The sequence below is a fragment of the Aulonocara sp. 'chitande type north' Nkhata Bay genome, linkage group LG23 (assembly GCF_057382095.1).
Source record: "Aulonocara sp. 'chitande type north' Nkhata Bay isolate Kocher_YH1m ecotype deep benthic linkage group LG23, A_spYH_male_GT1.1, whole genome shotgun sequence".
NCBI classification, from domain to species: domain Eukaryota; kingdom Metazoa; phylum Chordata; class Actinopteri; order Cichliformes; family Cichlidae; genus Aulonocara; species Aulonocara sp. 'chitande type north' Nkhata Bay.
This window is the reverse complement of record NC_141365.1, coordinates 17,159,746-17,181,331: the sequence shown is the minus strand read 5'-3', so window position 1 is coordinate 17,181,331 and position 21,586 is coordinate 17,159,746. Positions and strand designations below refer to the sequence as shown.

Sequence of the window (21,586 nt, the reverse complement as noted above, 5' to 3'; positions counted from 1 at the left end):
GAAGCAGGTGCATGGAAAGCAGCCATCTGCCACAACCGGGAAAGGAAGGAGAAGAGAAGATAAAAGTGATAGACACAAAAAAGCACTACTGGAGCAATGACACAAAGTTAATGACATACAATAGTGGCATATAAAATGGATGGGGAGTGAAACTGGGGTCATGAGTGAAAAGAAGAAAGATATTTAGTGACGCTGAGTCTGTTTTCACAAGACTCCTGGGAGAATCAGGTCAGGATGTTTAGTCATTTATTTTTAATGCTGGACACAACTAATACACATCAGGGGATTATCAGTGTTTTTTCCCTGGTTCTGAACCCTAACCATCGATGTGTACGCATGTATGCATGTCCATCTAAAATTTAATTTACCTGTGTTTACACTACTGTAAATGCTTTGGTTCAGGTGGTAAGTGCAGAACGCAGGACACATGTCCAACGCTGATGGCTGAGGTGCATCAGTGAAATTAGAATGAGGGAATTACGTAAACCAAAATAAATTACACAAAGGATTGGCTGATGATATGCGTTTTTACCTGAACATTATTCTGGATCCTCCCATTGAGTTGGAGAAATATTTTTGGGGAAAGTAACCTAGGAAAAGGTTTGGGAATCAAAGCATTAGTTTTTAGATTTTCAAAGGTGAATAACCTGGATTTTAAGTTTAACGACACAATTACCTTTAGTCTTAAGAGCTTGAGAAAAAGGCGACTGGACTTCAAGTTGTTGGTTTTTTTGAAGATTTTCACCTCTTATCCACGAGGCATCTTCAGTTCTTAATACAATTACCTCATTACTAATGTACAAGACTTTAGAGGATCTCTAACCAAACCTCATCAATCTGGTAAATGGAATTCCCGAGTTTGAACCATGCTGAGATGGTTTCTCACCATACCTGCTGACTGCAGTTCCAACAGTGACCACTAAGAGGCATTCCACTCCATATTACTGGACAGAATGAACCGCAGAAAAAACACAAATTGACTTTTTATCCCAGTGATGTAATTTATTAAATATCATTTTATACTGGACATAACAACCATATTTCATTTTGGACTGTTAAATGAACATTTGTTCTACATATAGGGGTCTTTTTAAGACTTCTGAGAGAAAAAGAGAGAAAATCCCGAGTCCCGAAACACCAGACAGACTGCAGTTTCAAGTCAAGCATTGTTTTTATTGTGATACACTCAAACACAGTGAGTGCCATGGGTTACTGTGATCTGGAAGGCTCTATAGAATGGATTAACACACACAGGTTCACACGTGTTGCATGCATCTTGCATACAGTGACCTTCTTACATTGTGCTTTCTCTAAGCAGACGATCTGTAACAATCAAAAACAATCATCTGTTTTCAGTGACCGGTGGGATATTCAGTAAGAAGGACTCATCACTGAGGACAGAAATCCTCACATCGCTGTGATTTATGAGCAATCAGTCAGGTTTGAGCTTCAAATGGACCCACTGCTCTCTGGAAGATCATCTAACTTTAACATTCAGTAAACTGCTTCTCAAACATAAAATCAACAAGAAGGCCTCAACCAAAAACAAAAGGCAACACTTGTCTTGTGGATTGTCTTTCGACTCTTTAAATGATTACACTAAAAGACCTTTTTTTTTAAATTTGTTCGGACTCGAAATGACAACAATTACTGTGCAAGTTCTCTCGCTTCTCACATCATTTGGTTTCACTCAGCTGGTACTCCGGTCTGGATTTGGTATTTCTGAGCCCTCAGAGATTGTGCTGCCTGCTTGGCATTTATACCCAAACCTGATTTTACAACAGTAGTTGGTCAGATATTAAAGAAAAAGAAAAGAAAACTCAGGTCAGTACTCTGGGACCTGTTTGTGCAGAAAACACACTTTTAAAGCTGCACTAATCAGTGTCTTTGTTGTCAAATGATAAAGGGTAACGTGAAAGATGTCATAAGGAGTGACTGTCTCCTCAGCTCCACAGAGCTTTTTTTCCCTTAACCCATGTAGAATTATTGTTTGGATTGAAAATGAAACAATTACTGCAGCTTTAAAAGATTTAAAAAGAAAAATGACAATTATTCACACGAAGAACACTTTTCTAAACACTTTGTCAATATGCAGCATGTTAAATTCAAATTCAGCAAAAAAACAAAAAAACCCTGAACCAACAGGACATTTCTACTGTTGTAGTGTTCTTGCTCACGTTTAGCTCGCTCATTTCACTGTCAGTTGATGTTTTGTGTAAATGAAGCAGCTGATGTTCTTTATATTTGATCTAATCTTCAGCTTTTATCTGCTGTGCTGTAAAGAATTTCAAGATATTCCTTTGATAATGTGCTTTCAATAACAGGACATCATACAACAGTTGTGTTAAAGATTAAACAGCTGGCGGCACTTTTTCATATTCACTCACTCTTCAGCTCTAAACTGACTCCCTGTTTGTCATTTCAAAGGATTTTTCGATTGCCTTTGCAAGCAAGCTGGTATATAGAGCCATATCACCACACACATGCTGATGGAGCAGAATAGTCCCAGCACACATTACACATCACGCCATGCACACAGCTAGAAGGCGTTTAACTTTTTCACTGCTATTTCATCCTCCACACAGGTGTGCATACATATAAGACACTATCTAGATGCACAATAAATGTGCAGTGAAGATAAAGTACACTCTGAAAAAATATATCTTTGATGGCAGAAATATAGAAAATGGACTGACTTAAAGCTGCACCTTGATTCACTAGCAGCTACAAGGAAAACAAACCCAGAATTTAAGTGAAGCAGATGGAATATGCAGAGAACAAATCTCATTTTTACAACTTAAAAAAGTTGGAAAAGTAAACACTTATGAGCCACGTTTGAATCACAGCATTGGATTTGGGAAGAAGGATGGAAGACTACAAGAGCAGGCAGGATGAAATTGGAAAAAAGGGGGAAAAGAAGGATCAAAATCCTCTGCACACACACTCAAATGCAGGTCAAAAGTGGGACAGCTAACTGGAAGAAAGACAAAGAAAATCATCGCCCACCTCTGAACCCTAATATTTTTAATTTCTCTGCTGAACAACATCATAAAATACTCGAAGGAGCTCTAATGCCACAAACACACACACAGAGAACCAGATACTTCAAACACTAATGCAGTCGCACATAAAGTAGTGTGCATTAGTGCTGCAACAAGCAGTCGTATAAATGAAGAAAAGAAATTTATAATCAACAACCTTAACTGAGTGCCTAAGAAGTCTATCAAGACAAAATAATGGATTTAAGTCTTAAGTGAGAAGCTGCCTCAGAGACAAGATAGAGATACAAGCCTCAGAGGGCGTAAACAGGAGGCGTAACACTACCGTGGATATTCTGATTTGCTCACACTTTGCTCTATTCTGAGTGATAAAAGTACATAAATGCAGTTCCTATCTGCAGGGTTTCAAAAATGCAGCCAGACAACCATCTGTGGATTACTTTCAGGCCAACGTACGTTTTCAGTTGCTCGAGTTGCTGCGAGTGCCAGCAGCATGAGGCGGCGCGGAGCATCTTTTCTGCCTTGAGCAAAGAAATTTTTTTTTTAACTAATATATTAAAAAACAAAAGTCTAAATAAACTTTACCCAATCTCAAAATGTAAAGCTGGACTGTGGCAGACAATCAAGGTCTTTCTAAACACAAAGCTTATTAAGCTTATGATTGCTCATAGAGTACTGGAGTTTTAAATTTGATGCACTGGTAGCAACGTGTTTTATGCCTATCCAGCAATAACTGGGTTGCCGAAACTGAAGAGTTAAGCAACCACAGTAATGCAGAGAGAGAAGAGGAAAGTGGAAAAAACCTAGGAAACTTCCAAGAAGAGTTTCTGATGATGTGTCTAAAAACAGTCATGGTCAGCATGCGTTAACAGTGTTGATGAAATGACTTCCACTGTCAGACACGGGAGACAAAGCTCCACACTGCACGTTTACCTAAAGAAAATCATAAACAAACTCAAAGAACATTGTTTCTGCATCATAGAGCTCACATCACCATCAGCAAACACCTTAAAAAAAACTGCAACCTGAATAAATATTCCACTCAAACATTTAAAACTGCCAAAGGATTCCCCCCACGTCTCTCTCTCACAGCTCTGTGGACACATTTTCTTTTTATATTCATGCTTCCAGTGAAATAAAGAGCAGCACTGGACTCAGACATTCAGGTAACAAACGCTTCATAAAATCAACGAGTATTTCTATTCGTTTATAAAAGCCAGCTGGTCACATTATCATTTTGAAGGTGCAGCCACAGACAGACCTGCTTTGCCCTTTTCACTATAAACTACTAACAGTAAAAACCAGAACTCAACTGATTATATACGACAAAAACATATGAAACTAACCATGTTGCAGCGCTTTAACGACAACAGTGTGGATTCATGTTCTGTTCTTTTTCAGTCGAACATCTTTAACTTCGTCTCTGTGCTTCTCTGGTTTATTGTGTGTTGTGGCTGGCAGTCCAAAAGAAACTGTGGATGGCCCCAGTCGTATTCATGAGTAGTGAAACCACCCTTACAGCCCATTTTAGGTGGAGAATAGCTTACTATTTTCCACATAAACAAGGAATTCATTCACAATATTCAATCTCTGCTTGTAACACGTTGTAAGCCAATTAATTAATCTGACTGGGTGAGTAGATGTGGGGTGTTTTTTTATTTATCCCTGTTTTACAGTTACATAATGTGCTTACATGCCACAGATCTACAACCTGCTTTATCATAAAGTGGTTGGAAGGACTCAAGTTTTAAAAATCAAGATTTCAGGGCAGCGATGCTCTCAGCTCTCAACTCAACAGAGATGCTCTCAACTTTGGAATTCACATTTCAGGCAAAAACATAAAGTTTGTAGAAAAATACATCTTTAGACCTTTCCAAGGATAACGCTGCTGTTTCTCTTTCAGTTTATATTTTAAGTATAATCCAAATGAAATTGGATTATATTAAAAAAAAAAGAGTATAAATGCATAAACTTATTCTCCTCATCGACGTCACCATCTGGTTTCTATCGTGTTTTTATGTTTCAGCAGCATACCCAGTTGCTGCTTTTCACACACCAGACTTTAAAGAAGACTTATTATGCCAGCTCAATATCATTATGACTGGACTCCAATACAGTGACTGCATGTTTCACTCTTCAGAATAACTCCTTTTACCACATACTGAGCCTTACTCTTCAGTCCACCCTGTCTGAAACAAATCGTTTCCTCTCCCTTGGAGCCAAATTTCTTCTGACTAGCAAACCCTCACAAAACACAAGATATATTATGGAAATCTGCCCTCGGCGGCAGAAAACAAGGAAAAGCATAATGGGTCAACTGTAAGGGTAACTTTGAGCAAAAAAACTGAACAAAAAACCTTTGTTCTGTTTAATATAATCAAAGGTGTTTTGTTGCTAGTTCAACAGTAACCACCCATGTTTCTAAGAGCTCCGGTTCTAGAAGTGAATATCCCATTCATTTTCTCCATTGATGTGGACTGGTTTGAATTTAGCGCTTTTCTACTCTAAGCACTCAAAGCACTTTACATGTTGTTGTTCAGAAAGTTAAAGAGTTTTAAGCCTCGAACCAAGCCAACCAGCTACGAGAGGAATCATAAAAAACAAACAAACAAACAAAAAAAAAAAACACAAAAAGATTTTTGGTTAAAAACAATAAAGGGAAAAAAGCAAAAGGTACAATAATATGCGCATAAGTTACTTTTAACGGAGAAGGAACTAGACATCCCACAATGCACTGCACACCCCAGATTCCAGAGGAAACAACTTTCAGCCTTCTTGAATTTAATCGTGTTCCCCATCATAGTGTTGTAAAATAATAGCTGTCAATATATTTTGTAGTTGATGTTTGCGTATGTAGTAAAGTAGAAGTTCTCAATAGAGTAAAGGACTTTGTTCCTGCCTGGAATCACTGTTTGTGGCTTTTCCATTTCAAGAAGGATTCAAGTCAGAATTTGAGGATTTAGGTCGTGATTGTGGGTGAAGTAGTTCTTTTCCATTTTACTCTACTATGAATAAAATGCTTTTTTTGTTAAAACAAGGTTGCTATCTGCTTTCTACAGGAGCACACAGCACTGCTTCATAATGTTGTCGCCTGTAGCCAGTCTGCTTTGGATGGTTACAAAATTACAGCTCACGATCAAAATCAACATGAAGAATATAACGGGAATTTCACTTCTAGAATCTTGCAGTATTAGCATTAGTGTTTACCGCAGCTAACACCTGCACTGTCAAATGTAGCTTCGAGCTTTTGATTAATAGCTACTTGGGCTATAAGAAGAAAAATTAGCAGTGAGCAACTAATGAAGGAGAAAAATGATTTGTTCCAGGTTATTGTTGGTAACAGTCCACTTTAATTTGTGTGGACACTAAAACTGCTGGAAGGTTATTTCATAAGGCATCAGCAAAGGCTTTAGCTATAAGCACATGCCGCTGTAGCACAATCAGCTGTCATAGCAGCATTTTGGTTAGTTAGCTAGCCTGTGAATGTCATAGGGCACTTGTGTAGAAATTGTCTGATGTTTCAAAATACTTTCAGAGCGGTCTTGGTGTTTACTATAAACCCAGTAATGGAAAAGAATAAAACCAAGAAAACAAAAAACACATTCCACTGCAAAAACACCAAAACCTGCTGCTAAAAGATGCAAAATATTAACTTTGTTGGCTCCAGGAAATCTTTATCTCAAGGCTACATGTTTTGTTTTGATTTCTTTTTTTCCCCTCATCATGCAAAAAGCAGCATTTCAAGAAACTGGCTTTAGTATGAAAAGTACTAACTACCACAGGACGATGATGCTACAACACTGGGCTGGCAGTGTACAATCAATCACCTGGATCATGCACCAACACACTGGAAGCTTGTCATATATTAAACCTTATCTAGTTAGTACAGTAGCCTTCACCTTGCAACAGTACTGCACAGCCTTTAAAAGCCACAATGTGCAAGATTTAAAAACAGTGATGACAGCAACACGGACTGTACCAACTCAAGATTGTCTTAAAAAAAAAGTCCTAATTAAAGAGGCTACAAATATCCTCCAGGTAGTGGCTTTACACCACTTGATCAGGGTAATCTCCAATGTCCCACTGCACACATCTGCATCCAATATCTGGTTAATGCTTTGGCTCCGGACTACAAAATTACGAGGTAAACGGAACACATCACTGGCTCAAGTTAGAGGAAGTTAGAAAACATTTTCGCCTCTGCTGGAACCTTTTTTTGTTCACAGGCTTATTTACCTACTAGTTCTTCAGTTTTATCTCTTAATTTTCTTGCTTGTGTGCTGCAGTGAAAAAACAACAACAACAACTATGCTTACTGCATGTTTTTCTGAAAGGTTTCACACACAATGAAAATAATCAAAATAGATAATAGAGCACATTGGCTTTAAATGAAAGGCTACGACGCATAAGGCTACAGGAGAGGGTGCAGAGACCCCTCGGCTTGCTCAGATAATGGCAGTGAGTTAGTGAGTGAAAACTACCAGCTAGTGGAAGCATTAGTCAAACAATATCTCCCTGAAAACAGGCAGAAGACACCTGGATATTCCCCTGGTACCATGTCATTTCCTCTAAAATGTTTAACCTAAAAAGATATATAAATAGGCAATATTAACAGATTGCTTTCACCACAGTAAATTTTCACTTTGAAGGGGTGTGATTCTCAGGGTGTTTTTGTCATTAGTTTTGAGTTTGATGCATAAAACTCCCTTTAAATTACTACTTAACATCTGCTACATGTTTTTAACAGCATTCTGTATAAAGCTGATGAAGTAAAGTCAATATCTATATATTTATCAAGTGAGATGTCCTTTAGAAGTTTTTAAATGCAGCTATAATTTTTCATCTTGGAACTCTGATGGGAGGTTTTATGAGTGAATGAAAGTGATACGGAAGCTCGAACAGGCACTACGGTCCCCAGAACGCAGGCCTCTGGCTAACAGATATTAAATGAGACAGATCTAGTATATATTAAAGCATTGGATGGATAAAAAGAGCACACAGACTGAAAGTGGAGGCTACACAGCTCAGTTTGCACTCTGCATGAAACACAGATTTGCTGTAGAAAACTGCATGGAGAACTACACTCACTCATATCTGAAAGAGCTTAAACTGCAGGGCAGCTACTCATTGGTGACCTTTGCAGTTGTGTTTTTAACATGCAAACTATGCTGAGGTGTAAATTGAGGATTTAAAAGTTCACTGGACAGTCTGATAGAGGTAACCTCTTTTATAGGCGCTCAGAGGGTAGAAGGTAGCCACGACAAACTTCCCATCGAAGGTGCGGCCTGTCAGCAGCCTCTGAGCCTCTTTGCAGTCGCTGGAGTTAGCATACTCCACAAACACCTGTGGACAGAAGGGAAATGAAGATTTAGTGGGTGCTTTTGTTTGTATTTCACGGCTATGCTGAATACATGCTTTCAACTCATTTAGATAATGAGCTGCAAACAATTTTCCTTTATAAAACATCTGATTTAATGGGACTTCATGTTTAAATAAAGGTAAATAAATTTAAAATAAATGTGTTTTCTGCTGTAATGACTGCATTATTAATCAATCTTCTGAACTGCATTTATAGATATACATTTATATACAGTGAGACGAAAAGTCTGCAAATAAACAAAAGATCGGTCATGTTTTAATATAAACCTGCAGCAGCAAAGGAAGTGTGAACTGTAATGTTTTCTTTCAAGGCTTCTCTTAATAAAATACAGCAACTGTAAAATGATGGAAGATTAAAACCCTCTCAGATTTCAATTCATTTGAAAGGTATGAAAAAGCTGTATTTGTTTAGAAGGAAAGTTTAAAAAGCAGCTTTAGAAGGACAAAAAGACTCACCTGTCCTTTCCCTGGATTTTCCTTGGGGATGAGCAGAGAAACCACGGATCCGTACTTCTGGCACTCCTCTTTCATGTCCTCCAGGATATCTGGGAATGACAATCCGACATTTTTACTTAACTGAGGCAAGCGATGGAATAATAAAGCTTCGAGAAATCAGTGAAGGATAGAAGCAACACAAAAATATGGAAAAAAACAAAGTAAAAATCATGCTGTTGTACCTTCATATTCATCCTCATTGTGCAGGTGGCTGTCATCGATTAGGTTGAGCAGACGCAGAACAGGAGAAGGCAGCAGAACCAGGTCGTCAATGTGAGGTGCTGTTACACACACACGCACACGCACACACACCTAAGTATAACACACCAGAGAGTTGTGTTTATCTTAGTGAATGTCTCAAATATTGACACTTACCAAAGGGAATACTGAAGAATGGGCTCAGCAGGGCAGTTTCAGCTGAGCATCTTTGTTTTGGATCAGTGACAAGCATGCTGCAGACACAAAGTAACATGAGTCAACAACCAGAGCCATCATGATAAGACTTCACTGTTTAGTGCATGATTCTTTACCTTTTAATAAGGTCTCTGAGGTGATAGACGGGGATGGCAGGGCATGCCAGGCTGTTGTTGGCAAAGACATGGTCTACAATGGCAGCGCTGTTATCCTGCAGGGCAGAAAACCATACTGTGTAAGCTCATGTCTTTCTATTGCACCAAAGGTCTGTGTTATTAGATTTTTCTTTGCTTAAAACTTGGAGAGCTTTGCCATACCTTCCACTCTTGCGAGCGGACGGTGTCTTTGAGTTTGATTCCTGAGAACATCTCCAGCAGGATGATGCCCAGGCTCCACAGGTCGACGGCGGCCGTGCAGCCCGAGTCTCCCTCCATTTCCACCCCTGCCTGAGCCAGGCTGTTCTGAAGCTCAGCCTCCGGTGCGCGGTACCCGTCTGTCTGGATGTACTTGACATCCTGCAAGATAAGGATGTCGTAATTTCACAAACAGAGCTATCCCTGATCCTCTTTTATTAACATTCACATCTAAATACACACTATTTTATCTTTAGCTAACATAAAAACAAAATGAGCACAAAACATTTGTTCTAGTCATCTCTATTAAGTGCATTTATTTCTTTTCAAATAATGTGCTCTAAATGCATTTGATACAGACTGATTCATAAAAGCTTAAACTCAATCGCTAGTTGGTTCAGCTCCAACCAAGAAGACAAACAGAGAGCCTGTGTTAAGAAGTTCTGTCAATAAGAGGAAAAACTCTCAATGCCTTCATAAGGTGAAGCTTGGAATAACAACAGCTGCTTTATCTCCAAATTGCTCAGGCTCTCTCATGGTCTGCTTTCAGCAGCCCGCTACTGGCTGTCAGCTTTCTTTCGTCTGCCCTAAGTCTGCCACGCAAAGTCTCCCGAGGTATCCATGTCTTCTAACACCTAGACCTCTCTTTAGTCTCATCTGCACCTGCAGACATCCTGCAACAACGGCAGGAAACCACAGACTAGTGGCCATCACAAACTGGTCAAAACCCACCTAATCAGTGCCAAACTCACTATTGAATGAACCTGTATCTTCCACCACATCCACCTTTTTCTGGATTTTTAAAAAAATCTGTTGAACAATATTTAAAGTTAAAGAAAATCTCCTGTAAAAAAAACACATCTTTAACTTCAGTCATTGCATCATGTTTTTTTAATGTTGGGGAATAAATTGTTGAGCTTAAAATATTGAGAATAATAACAAAACCCCACCTGGTTTCCCTGTTTGAAGCTGAGGCCAAAGTCAATGAGCTTGAAGGACTCGTCATCAGCGCTCCAGAGGATGTTGCGTGGTTTGAGGTCTGCGTGGACGTAGCCTTCTTTGTGAAGGAAGGCGAGAGCCTCGAGGATGTCTCTGGCACAGTGCTGGACAAGCCACATGGAGTGGCCTTGCTGGGCTCTAAACACAAATGTTGAACTAGGATGTTACACAGGTAACTCACATCCTCTTAGCAATAACAAAATCTAACATTATTTATTATATAACATGATCACTGGTCCAGATGCTGTTTATATTGTTAAAAATCTTGTATTACAGCTGGAAAAAAAAAGGAAAACTGAACAATCTTCACTCCCAACAACTGATAAATAGTGCTGTCAAACTATCCCACAATACGTCACTTTATGTTGTAGTACAGCCACAATACATGCAGCATATTTGTTTGACCAGCAGATGGCATTATGTGCTGCTTGAATGAGGTTTTGACACAGTACACGAGTATGGCAAAACATGAAGCCTTCTCTCCATGCTTTAGGAAAAGAAAACTATGTTACTATCCAATGTATTTAGAAGGTAATAAAAGATTTAACGCATAACGTTGCAAAAGTCTGTAATGTAAATATAGAAACTACTGCCATGAGAAATGCCACTAACTTTTGACAGTTTAAGTTGAAAAGTAGACATGTACAAAATCATAAAATTTTGTCATTTGCAGAGACTATTGACAGTGTCTGCTATTTTAACCTTTGATTATTTTTCCCCACTTCTTTCACTTTGTTAACTTCACTGGTGCTCTCATCTGTTCCAGTTCAGCTTTCAACCAATCAGCATTCTATCTATTCACAGTTTCATCCATACTGCCTACGAGCTATGGCTTCTTTTAATCACTACTCCACACAATAGTGATATCACCTCACTTACCTTACACCTTGGGTACTACTGTTGCGCCTCACCAGCAGCTCAGACACACTGACATCCAGGAGCTCCAGCAAAAGACAGCGTGTGGTCACACCCATAGAGCTGTGGTTGGTAAACACTCCATACAGTGTGACTGAGAAACAAAAGGGGGAAAAGAATGCATCGTTACACACATGGTGAGAATTATATTACTTAGAACTTCATTGAGGTTTTCAACAAAAACAGTCAATAACAGTGCAATGCCAGCAGAAAGACATACCAGTATAAGACCATCTTGCTGATCTGTACAGACATGATCCCCATGACATAAATGGATTATTACAATCCACTGAAGTTAAGCTCTCACAACAACTTTTAAGAACTACTTAAGGCCAGATGAAGGTGTTGAAGACTAGCATGTTACTAGATATGAGTTCATGAGTTATTATAAAGGAAATAAACAAACTAGGGTGGGGACAAATCAGATGACTGGGTTTTCTAAGCAAATACTGCAAAAATAGGCAGTGATTTTCTAATACATTTGACATTTATTGGTTAAAAAATGCTTCCTATTAAGCTTTTCCGCTGTTGTAGATCCACTCTGATCTCTTATACACATGTACTGTTGAAATGGCAGTTTTTCAGATATGTGAGGTTGTTCTACGTCTGCTTTGTAAACGAATGATTAGGTAGGTTGTGCTTCTATACAGGAAAAGAAAAGTAGTTTGTTATGCAACTGTTTTAATGGTCCACATGAGAGCAAACGTTTTACACAAGTGAAATAAGGCTTTTACCGATGTTTTTATGTCCCTGGATGTCTTCCAGCACGGACCTCTCCTTGTGATACCCGTAATCTCCTCCCTGAGTGTCGGCTTGAAACTCCTTCACAGCTGCAGTGGCTCTGCCCGAACTGACCCGGTACACCGAGGCCGAGACTCCCTGGCCGAGACGCGACTGGACGGTCCAAAGCTCGCCGAAGATCTCAAACAGCACCGGCTTCATGCTCTGGTCTACGCCACCCTGTGGGGGCAGGATGCTGTCCGGGTGCGGGGCCTGTACCTTTGCGCTGGGCTCAGAGGAGCCGCAGTGAGCCATTAAGGGAGGGGGGAAAGTAGGAGAGGAGCCAGCTAGATGACTGGTGGCAGCAGCTGCAGGATCATTGCAAAGACGACTGTACCGGGACGCGTCAACAGCAGCGAGAACACTCTCTGACTAAGCCTACGTCAGTGTTCAAACTAACCCGAAAGCAATATCCGAGCATATCAGACGACAGTTTTCTACCCGAGACGGCCAAAGTAAGTTCAAGCCAGTCAGCTGACAAAAAGTGAGCTAACTTATCTCCAAACTAGCCATTGAGTTTGAGCACAGAGATAAACCGCCGCCACAGCGCATGGGCTGAAGCTTCCCCCATAATGCACCGAACAATACTAAAGCGTAAGAAGTTATAACAATAACTTCAGAAATGTTATCCGCTACTGCAGCAAAGTTCGACTTGAGTTGTAAACTCAGGTTGTTGATATTGATCTTACTTCCGTTTCTACCACCCTCCTTCCTTGTTGGTGGTGCATGTTTTTCCAGCACTCTGCCCCCTACCGGTAGGGAGTGTACGTACACTATTTTAGATTAAACAAATATATGATGGTTAACTAAAATTAAACTATAAGCTAAAACGTAGTTTGAAAAACAAAAACAAAAAACTAATATTTAACCGTTTTTTTGAGTCATCACAGGGTACATTTGCAGTCGTAGCGCCTAAGCTGTGGAATAATTTACCCCTACACATCAGACAGGCTCCTACTGTCAATCTTTTTAAATCTTATCTTAAAACGCATTTTTATTTACTGGCTTTTAATACAGCATGAGAGTTATTTGTTATTTCATATTTGGTGTTTGCTTTTAATACTCTAAGTTGTTTTATTATGTATGTTGTATTCTTGTACAGCACTTTGGTCAACGCTCCTGTTGTAATTAAATGTGCTATATAAATAATTAAACTATTAACTATTAAACTACATCTGCATCTATTTCACTCTATCCCTAACATCCCCCTCTGTCACACCAACACTCTGTATGTCCTGTGTAAATACCTCCACGGGTCTCCTCTGAGGTCTTCTTTTCCTCCTGTCTGGCAGCTCAGTATTTAACATCCTCTGTCCATTGTATCCGCTACCCCTCCTCTGCACATGACTCTCTAACTTTGTCTCCAAATTGCTCAGCCTTAACTGTCTCTCGAATGTACTCACAGGACTGTGTAATCCTGTCCCTCCTGATCACGCCTAAGAAAAGCAGGTGAACTGTGGGGCTGTATGAGCAGGGCAAACCCACATTTGACACACCTGCGTCCCAGGTGGATGTGTCCACACAGAGCCCACAGCAGTTTTGTCTTTTGGGGCACCCATATGCCCCAAAAGAAAGAAAAACCCATATGGGGGAAACCCACATTTTTCTTTTAAATCATTGATACAATATCATGCATATTCGTTAATATCCTACTACATAATAACATACTTGGGGACATCCGAAGGACTTTATTAATTTGTTTATTTATTATTTATAAAAACGACGTAAATTTGAAATGGAACATCGCTTCTTTTGTTCTCTAGATAAATTACATTTGGATTGATATCCGATATATGCAAAGTAAGCCACTAAAGCTAGTAACTATTTGAAAGTCCTTAAATTAAGATAATCCAATAGTTTTTACTTTATTTCAGAGTAGACCTTTTCCCGTTCTATTACACGGTTTCTGCATTTTTACGTGATTATTATTATTTTTCTGTGAACTACCTTTAGATTCCCCGGAAATGGAAGAACTATCATACCGGAAAAGGAAAACGTCAACAAGATGAGGTGGTGTTTTTGAACATTTAGCAGAAAACAGCACTCTATGCACAGTGGTCCTACGCTGCAGGAGGACAACCGGAACAGGTCGTTGACTGAAGTCGGCAGCTTTTAAAACCTTGAAACAGTAAGTTGACGAATCAAAGTGAGCACAGAGCCGTGAAGGAGAATTCACGTCACATAATTTTACAGCATGCAGTCACTGAAGTGTCAGCTCCTAAAGCAGACGCTGTGTCGTTTGTGTGTCGGTTTCGGCAGCAGGGTGAGTGTGTGCAGACTTCTACTAAAAACCGACTTTAAAGGGAGTAACGCGAGAGAATGTGAGAGTTGACTTCAATAGAAGCTACAACAGCAGCCGGCTGTTATTTCAACAGAAAGTGTGGCGGCTGATGTTTTTAACGAGCAGCTGTTACATTCCTTTTTTTTTCTCCTGAAGACAATCTCAGCAACAAGCGAAGCCACCGAGTGACCACACAGCCACAATACTTTATCTAACCGTAGCTCCCTCTTTACTAAGTGTAGCATTGTTTGCTACCATTTGTTACATAATACAAACGTCACTCCTTATTTGCAGATTTGTTAAGGGGGGTTCAGCAGTTTTTTTTTTGATGTCGAAGGACAGTGAGCGCGAGGACAGTGGTATTGAGGTGTGGCAGGGCGCGTGACTTTCCAGAAAACCAGCTGACTTTCAGGGATTTTTTTGAAAGATCTGGAAAATACTGGTGTTTTTGCAGATTGGTCAGTCGAGTTGTAAACCAAATTAACACCGCTTTCCTTTCCTGCAATAAAAAAAGAATGCAAAAGGAAAACAAGTTTAACATACGACATCAAAAAGAGCCGTCAGACCTGCTGAAACAGGGCAAAATATAGCTCTAACCATAAAAGTCATTTTCTAGTTGGCCTCTGAACACGGCCTCCACTTCTCCCTCTTCTGTATCTTCAACCAACAATAGAACTATTTCAAAGGGCAAAAAGCAGCATGCACCTTGTAGGCGACCACTTTTTTGGAGCCATTTCAGTGGTCATTTGGATATAAAACTGCATGCATGCATGCATTCAACAGCCAAAACAAAGAAACTGCCCTTCTTCCCTCTGGAATCATACTTCTATCAATAATGCTCAGTTATTAGAGTGTCATGTGTCTCTCTATAATGCTTTCAAAGAAAGACATCAGGTGCTTAAAAGCTGACATTGACGTGGGAACCACAAAGTGTGTGGGCCTGTTAGTGAAAGCTACTGATGTCAGTAGATGATAACCAAGAAGTTCACAGATCATTTGTAGATTCTGACTAAATTGTTTCCGAGGAAAGTTACTCCACCCTCTGTTATCTAGTGATCAAGCCTTCAAAATCTCAAAAGGCACCAAGTAGCCACCAGAACTGATGTGGTGTTATGTGGAGTTTTTTTTTTTTTTTACTTTGTGGCTTCATAGTGTAGTAGTTTACACATTTGCCTAACAAGTGAAACATCCCTAGCAGGCACCCAGAAGGAGAGACAAATCCCTTTGAAATTGCATAAGACATAAAGAAAATCTGTTGAATACGGAAGCAGCTGAAAGCAGTTACTATTTGTGCCATCAGTGGAAGATGTCTGAGAGGAATGTGGAACAAGCAGATAGTGTTTGTGTTAGGCGGTGCGAGTCAGAGAGGGCGGGTACAGGTGTCTTGGATCAACAGGAATGTAGTTCCTTCTACACGCTGCCACACTGAGCTCTTTTACATCTGGGCTTGCACTACTTATTGACTGATACACATCTATGGCAGGTATTATCAAAGCAGATGTGTTTCTATGGTGTTCAAAATTAGATGAGAAACAATTTTGCATATATGGGTTTTGTATAATTAATGTTTGTGTGAGTGCACTTTGAGAAATTTCTTTGGCTGCTGAATCTCAAATCCAACTCTGAGAAAAATCCTCAAGTTTCTTACTTTCAGGTCTTTTTATTTGAAGTATTGTAATTATTATATAGTGAGGGGAATGATCACATCCCTCTAGCTGTTGAAAATGCAAGTCAGCAGCCTTCATTTCCTTTCATGCTTCCTTTTCAGCTTTTCCTTTTTCCCTTTGGTGCAAAAACAACTTTGGAAATTCTCATACTTTAAGATGTGCAAGCTTTCAATTCAGAAATGTTTTTCATAAGCTAATATTTTTACTCCTGTATACAAACTTAATTCTAGTGTTCTGGCTGCATTCTCATCATGAGATCTTGTGTTTAATCTAAGCTAAATTTTGATATGGATATATCACTTACAAAGGCTTTGCACAGTCTCTCCTTGCATTTGTCAGTCAATATGAGTTTAATTGGATCTTCCTTTTACTAGTTGGACAGTTGCTCTACCAGTTCTTCAGCTGTTATTTATATTCATTTGTTTGACTGTGATGTTTGGGATAATAAGTATATGGATCAAGAATCCTATCTGTCCAGCTGTACCTGCTGGACTCATTAATGGTTTGAACTCTGTTTTCAAAGCATAATTGGTCATTCTACCTGAGAATATCAATAATAATGCTATACTGTGAAAACTGTGACATACTGTTGTTACACCGTCATATATTTCCTTTGCTGTCAGTTTCTCCTAAGACCTGTGTTTGTGTGCATCCTTGTCTTTGTCTTAAGTTTATGCAGTATAAAACTACCGAATGGTGTACACACTTCCTACTTTTTCACAGCCACCTGAGTTGAGCAGGTCTTACTGACTGGCTCTTACTCTGCTTTTCTTTTTAAGGTGCTTCTGAGAGGCATGAATGACTTTGCAGTTCTTAACACAGGGCGCAAGATGCCCCTCATTGGACTGGGAACATGGAAGAGTGAGCCTGGAAAGGTAGAAACTGCACTTCTGTCCTCCTGTTTTTAAGCCATTTGAGACTTTCTAATAAAATAAAATGGCGTTGTGTTTACCCCTTTCCTTCATCTTAATGTCACACAATAAAGTTGCACTTTTTTGTATCCTTAATTAAATTGGCATGTGTAAACTGAGAAGTGCTTTCTGTTTTTTACAAATTCAACTCTGCAGTTCTCTCAGCTTTTTGGATTGTTTTTTTTGTCTTGTCTATTTTATCTATTTATTATTTAAAAAAAAAAATATTGACAGGGTAGTAATGAAGAGTAGACAGGAACAAGGGGAAGACATTATTTTCACCATATATTATTTTCAATGTATTAGAAATGGGGAAAAATACAGTTTATTACATTTAGATTGTCCTACATTTAAACTGAGTTTGCCCATAAATTCCTATCAATATGCTTCACTGCCCCCAAGTGGACAAGAAATCGTTTGATAAGCTCTAAGTATCCAGTGAATGAAAGTCTAATATAGTATTGTTTTATGTCCGGTAATTGCAGCCCATTTATTTTTTTCACTTGTTGGTCTGAGAATTTAGCAGATTCTGATGTTAAGTTTAGATTTTTTGGTACAAACATTAAGAACGTGTATGGGTACTTACTGAAACTTGTATATTTATTTCTAACAGGTGAAACAAGCAGTTATTTGGGCACTGGAAGCTGGGTATCGCCACATTGACTGTGCATCCATCTATGGCAATGAGGCTGAGATTGGAGAAGCCCTGCAGGAAAAGCTCGGACCCGAAAAGGTAGAACTGCTTCACCAAACTGTTCAAAGCTCCAGTAAAAACACACATAAAATGTGTCCCCTGAGAGCAACTGATTCTAGACTTGTCAGACTTTACTGACCAGTCTGGTCTACTACTGTCTTTAAAAACAAAAAACAAAGAATTCATATCTATCGTGTTCTGTGCTCCAGTCCCTAAGAAGAGAGGATGTGTTCATCACATCCAAGCTGTGGAACAGCAAGCACCATCCAGATGATGTCGAGCCAGCCCTCCTGAAGACCCTGAAGGACTTGAAACTTGAATACCTGGACCTCTACCTCATCCACTGGCCTTACGCCTTTCAGTGAGCTCAGCCTCCACATGGTCCAATAATGAGACAGTTAGCTTATGTTCCCAAAACCACCTTTGTTATATCAAGATAACTGATGGATTATTGTATATCTTATGCCAAATTAATCTGCTCACAGGTTAATAGTTTTAAAATCTTAAAACGATTTTGACAAGAACTATACTACTTCATTAAAAAGTGTTTATAAAAAAATTATGACATTTCTTAAAAGTTAGTTGATGCTCAAACTGATAAACAAGCCTGTATTTTGAGACCTTCTTGACTTGCTCCTAGACGAGGAGACGTTACTTTCCCCAGAAAGGAGGATGGCACCTTGCTATATGATGACACAGACTACAAGCTGACCTGGTCTGCCATGGAGAAACTGGTGGGAAAGGGTCTTGTCCGAGCCATTGGCTTGTCCAACTTCAACAGCAGGCAGATTGATGACATCCTGTCGGTCGCCAGTGTCAAACCAACTGTCCTTCAGGTACAGGATGTTTGTGATGTTGATGGTAATAAAAGGTGTTTGTAAAATGCCGGAGGTGACCCTGGTATTGCTTCATTTTTGCTGGACAGGTAGAGTGCCACCCCTATCTGGCCCAGGTAGAGCTGCTGGCCCACTGTCGGGATCGGGGCCTGGTGATGACGGCCTACAGTCCACTGGGGTCTGCTGATCGAGCCTGGAAACATCCGAACGAACCCATCCTGCTGGAGGAGCCTGTGATCTCTTCCCTTGCAGAGAAATATAAAAAGTCTCCAGCTCAGATTCTCCTGAGGTAAGTCTATAGATCAGAATATCCAAAAGAACTCTGCTAAAAAAAAAAAAAAAAAAATGCAAAGATCACACTGTGTCTCTGTTTATCTTCGACCTTTTTACATAAACTTGCCTTGCCTTGCCTTGCCTTACATTCTTTGTTTCTTAAGGTTTCCAATTTTACATTTCAAATGATATCATCAAAAACACATCCTGATTCAGCTTGTTAGTCTGTAGCTCAGCATGCATCTAAACATTGTAGTGCATGGCAACTTTACTCACATTTGTAGTCTTAAAACAGCAAACTAAAGCTAAAAAAAGCAGCATACTACTTGTATAAAACTCGTGTGCTTGATGCTCTGGGCAGAAATGCACACTGGTATGGTGACGAAACCCTTCAGCAGCTTCACATCAACACAAATCCTGTATTTCCAGGTGGCAGACACAACGTGGAGTCGTAACAATCCCTAAGAGTGTGACCGAGTCCCGCATCAAAGAAAACATACAGGTGAAGTGAGATTTAAATAAATGTTACATTTTGTGGTCCAGCTACAGTGAGGTATGTTGTGTTGTATGTAAAGGGTTTTGTTATGTTGTCAGGTGTTCGACTTTACCCTTGAAGCAGAAGAAATGAAAAGTATCGCAGCACTGACCAGAGGCTGGCGCTACATCGTACCAATGATCGAAGTAAGTGGACTTAATCAGTACTCTAATAAATCTTTATGTTGGGACATAACCGCTAAGGAGCTCTTACTGTCTACATCAGCTCTGCAGTGATGAGCAGAGACAGAGATGCAACACTGCACAACGTTTGTGTAAATCTTGTAAATACGAGCTGAAAATAATAAAAATACTATACCTATCCTATGATTATGAAGATGGGGGTGGGTTGAAGTTAGTTTATATTGGATTATGGAGCTCTTATGTGTGATTTGGAAAATGTTCATTATATGAATATTAAATGTTCCATCTCTTCATTGAATACAATAAAGTCATTAAAGAATTATTAAGTTGGCTCATTTTTAAAAAATAAAAAAAAATTTATTCAAAGGAGATGGTTGATTTTTACCAGCTAAGCCATAGTGGAATACGTATTTTCAGACAGTTTTGGTTAAACAGGAAAAAAACAGTTGATGTCAAGAATTAACACATGAACTTGCAAAATGCAAACAAAAAAAGCTAAATGTGTTTAACTTTTGTTACTGCAGGTGGAAGGAAAGCGTGTTCCCAGGGATGCCGGACATCCCTTCTACCCTTTCAATGACCCATATTGACAACTCACACTACAGCCTGAATTTGTGCCTTCAACAACCCCATCAACACACCTTCACCTTCCCACATCACCGATAAATGTTCCTGGGTCCTGCCATCGAAGTTTGTCTTTAGATTTTGTTCAATTCTGCACTTGCCGTTAGAGTAATTCAAGTTAATATTGGTGGTTGAGACTGAAAAACTGGTAACTGTAAAAACACCGTACAGTATGTGTTAATTTTTTAATAAACATTTTGTTACTTCCCTTGCAAGCGTTTATTTCACTGAATGATTATTGGCTTAAGCTGTCTCTTTAATATTATATCTTAGAAGAAAGTGCTTTTAAGATTCTGTTTGGTGTGTCCATTTAAACCCATTCATTTCATCTGGTCTACATGACCACCTCAATCATGCAACAAAAACAAGTCTGTATAATACAGTCAAGTAATTAATAGTAATTTGTGAATTGTGAGTGCAGTTCTACAAGAAGGCTTACATACACCCAACAACCTGTTTCACAAGCATGACATCCATGGTTTGCATGGGGTGAGCATTAAAACCAAATGCATCCTGATATCGAAGTAATGAAACTTAAATTTCATTAAAAACGCAGGCCATGAAACTAACTCCACATAAAAATTAAAGTTGAGAAATGTGCTGTAACTCCATGCCTTTTTTTTTTTTTTTTTTTAAATTCTGTGACTTTGATGCCTCCTTTCTCCACCTATGACTCCAAATCACTGATGGTGTATGAATTCAAAAATCACATTCTTTGAAAACAGAAGTTGTCTAAATAACTATTAAGGCTATTAAATCTCACTTCTGATGAATTTGTCTACCTTCAGCATCAGCTTTCAACTTTGTTGCATTCTGTGTTAGTTACCTTAACTTGCAGGTGCTGTGGAGGTGTGCCCATCTTTACATTAGCAGACCACAGCCTTATAATGTCCACTCCAGTATTAAGAACCTAAAGTGATGGATTTGGCTGCCAGCTCTTGATTTTGACACTTGATATAAAATTCCACGCAGTGTTTTATGAATAATAGTCATTTTCCACTGAGAAGGGAAAAAAAAGTTTTTAAAATGTGTATAAAAATGTCTTTAAAAATAAAGACACAATCCAGCTTCTGGTCCTTGCAATCACAGTGGTCACATACAATGGTCTTCTCTCATCTCCTGCAGTACCTCCTCTAAAGCTTCCTTCATTGTCAGTTTGGGAGATCTGTGCATGTGGATAAGCTGAAAACAGAGGGGAAAGTTTCACTAAGTCACGCTTTGACCAGTATTGTTTTGAAATTACTTTTGTGGAGATGAAAAATAAAAATAATGAGCTGGAAATTAGTAC

At 39.2% G+C, this 21,586-nt stretch overlaps 3 protein-coding genes across 6 annotated transcripts in view; 1 reads left to right on the top strand and 2 right to left on the bottom strand.

The window, feature by feature from the left end:
- Positions 1–1,008: 1,008 nt before the first annotated feature.
- On the bottom strand, positions 1,009–15,234 carry uhmk1 (U2AF homology motif (UHM) kinase 1). The gene is made up of 9 exons (XM_086284572.1): positions 12,289–15,234; positions 11,519–11,648; positions 10,591–10,777; positions 9,605–9,802; positions 9,404–9,498; positions 9,249–9,325; positions 9,056–9,154; positions 8,835–8,923; positions 1,009–8,342 (listed from the first exon to the last, which is right to left on the bottom strand). The coding sequence occupies exons 1-9, from the start codon at positions 12,587–12,589 to the stop codon at positions 8,196–8,198; spliced, it is 1,323 nt and encodes a 440-aa protein (XP_086140698.1). The 5' UTR covers positions 12,590–15,234; the 3' UTR covers positions 1,009–8,195.
- On the top strand, positions 12,649–20,513 carry akr1a1b (aldo-keto reductase family 1, member A1b (aldehyde reductase)). Of its 2 annotated transcripts, XM_086284574.1 has the most exons (10): positions 12,649–12,789; positions 14,288–14,462; positions 17,062–17,157; positions 17,807–17,926; positions 18,097–18,248; positions 18,528–18,723; positions 18,813–19,012; positions 19,426–19,498; positions 19,591–19,677; positions 20,199–20,513. In XM_086284574.1, exons 3-10 carry the CDS (start codon positions 17,077–17,079, stop codon positions 20,262–20,264), a joined length of 975 nt encoding a protein of 324 aa, XP_086140700.1. In that variant the 5' UTR covers positions 12,649–12,789; positions 14,288–14,462; positions 17,062–17,076; the 3' UTR covers positions 20,265–20,513. The 2 variants fall into 2 exon arrangements, with proteins under 2 accessions (XP_086140700.1, XP_086140699.1); XM_086284573.1 differs by lacking the exons at positions 12,649–12,789; positions 14,288–14,462 and adding an exon at positions 14,466–14,597.
- The window catches only part of lg23h19orf44 (linkage group 23 C19orf44 homolog), an 18,906-nt gene continuing 12,713 nt past the window's right edge, over positions 15,394–21,586 (bottom strand). Inside the window, exons 10-11 of one of the 3 annotated variants that reach the window (XR_015127350.1) lie at positions 21,125–21,480; positions 15,394–19,048 (exon numbers count right to left, since the gene is read on the bottom strand). Coding sequence is in view for 1 of the 3 variants with exons in the window: in XM_086284571.1 (XP_086140697.1) it covers positions 21,391–21,480 (90 nt within the window). In the remaining 2 variants the exon portion in view is untranslated. Of the gene's footprint in view, positions 19,049–19,087; positions 21,481–21,586 lie in introns of those variants that run through there. The other 2 variants (XR_015127349.1, XM_086284571.1) reach the window with 2 other exon arrangements.

Bases quoted from the DNA above. Each gene is read 5' to 3' on its own strand.
- uhmk1 (XM_086284572.1), bottom strand. From the start codon at position 12,589: ATGGCTCACTGCGGCTCCTCTGAGCCCAGCGCAAAGGTACAGGCCCCG. The intron at 10,778-11,518 runs GTAAGTGAGGTG...ATTTGTGTTTAG, and splicing joins AGTAGTACCCAAGGTGTAAG to AGCCCAGCAAGGCCACTCCA. The intron at 9,155-9,248 runs GTAAGTGTCAAT...TGTGTGTAACAG, and splicing joins ATTCTTCAGTATTCCCTTTG to CACCTCACATTGACGACCTG.
- akr1a1b (XM_086284573.1), top strand. From the start codon at position 14,529: ATGCAGTCACTGAAGTGTCAGCTCCTAAAGCAGACGCTGTGTCGTTTG. The intron at 17,158-17,806 runs GTAGAAACTGCA...TATTTCTAACAG, and splicing joins GGAAGAGTGAGCCTGGAAAG to GTGAAACAAGCAGTTATTTG. The intron at 19,499-19,590 runs GTGAAGTGAGAT...TTATGTTGTCAG, and splicing joins GCATCAAAGAAAACATACAG to GTGTTCGACTTTACCCTTGA.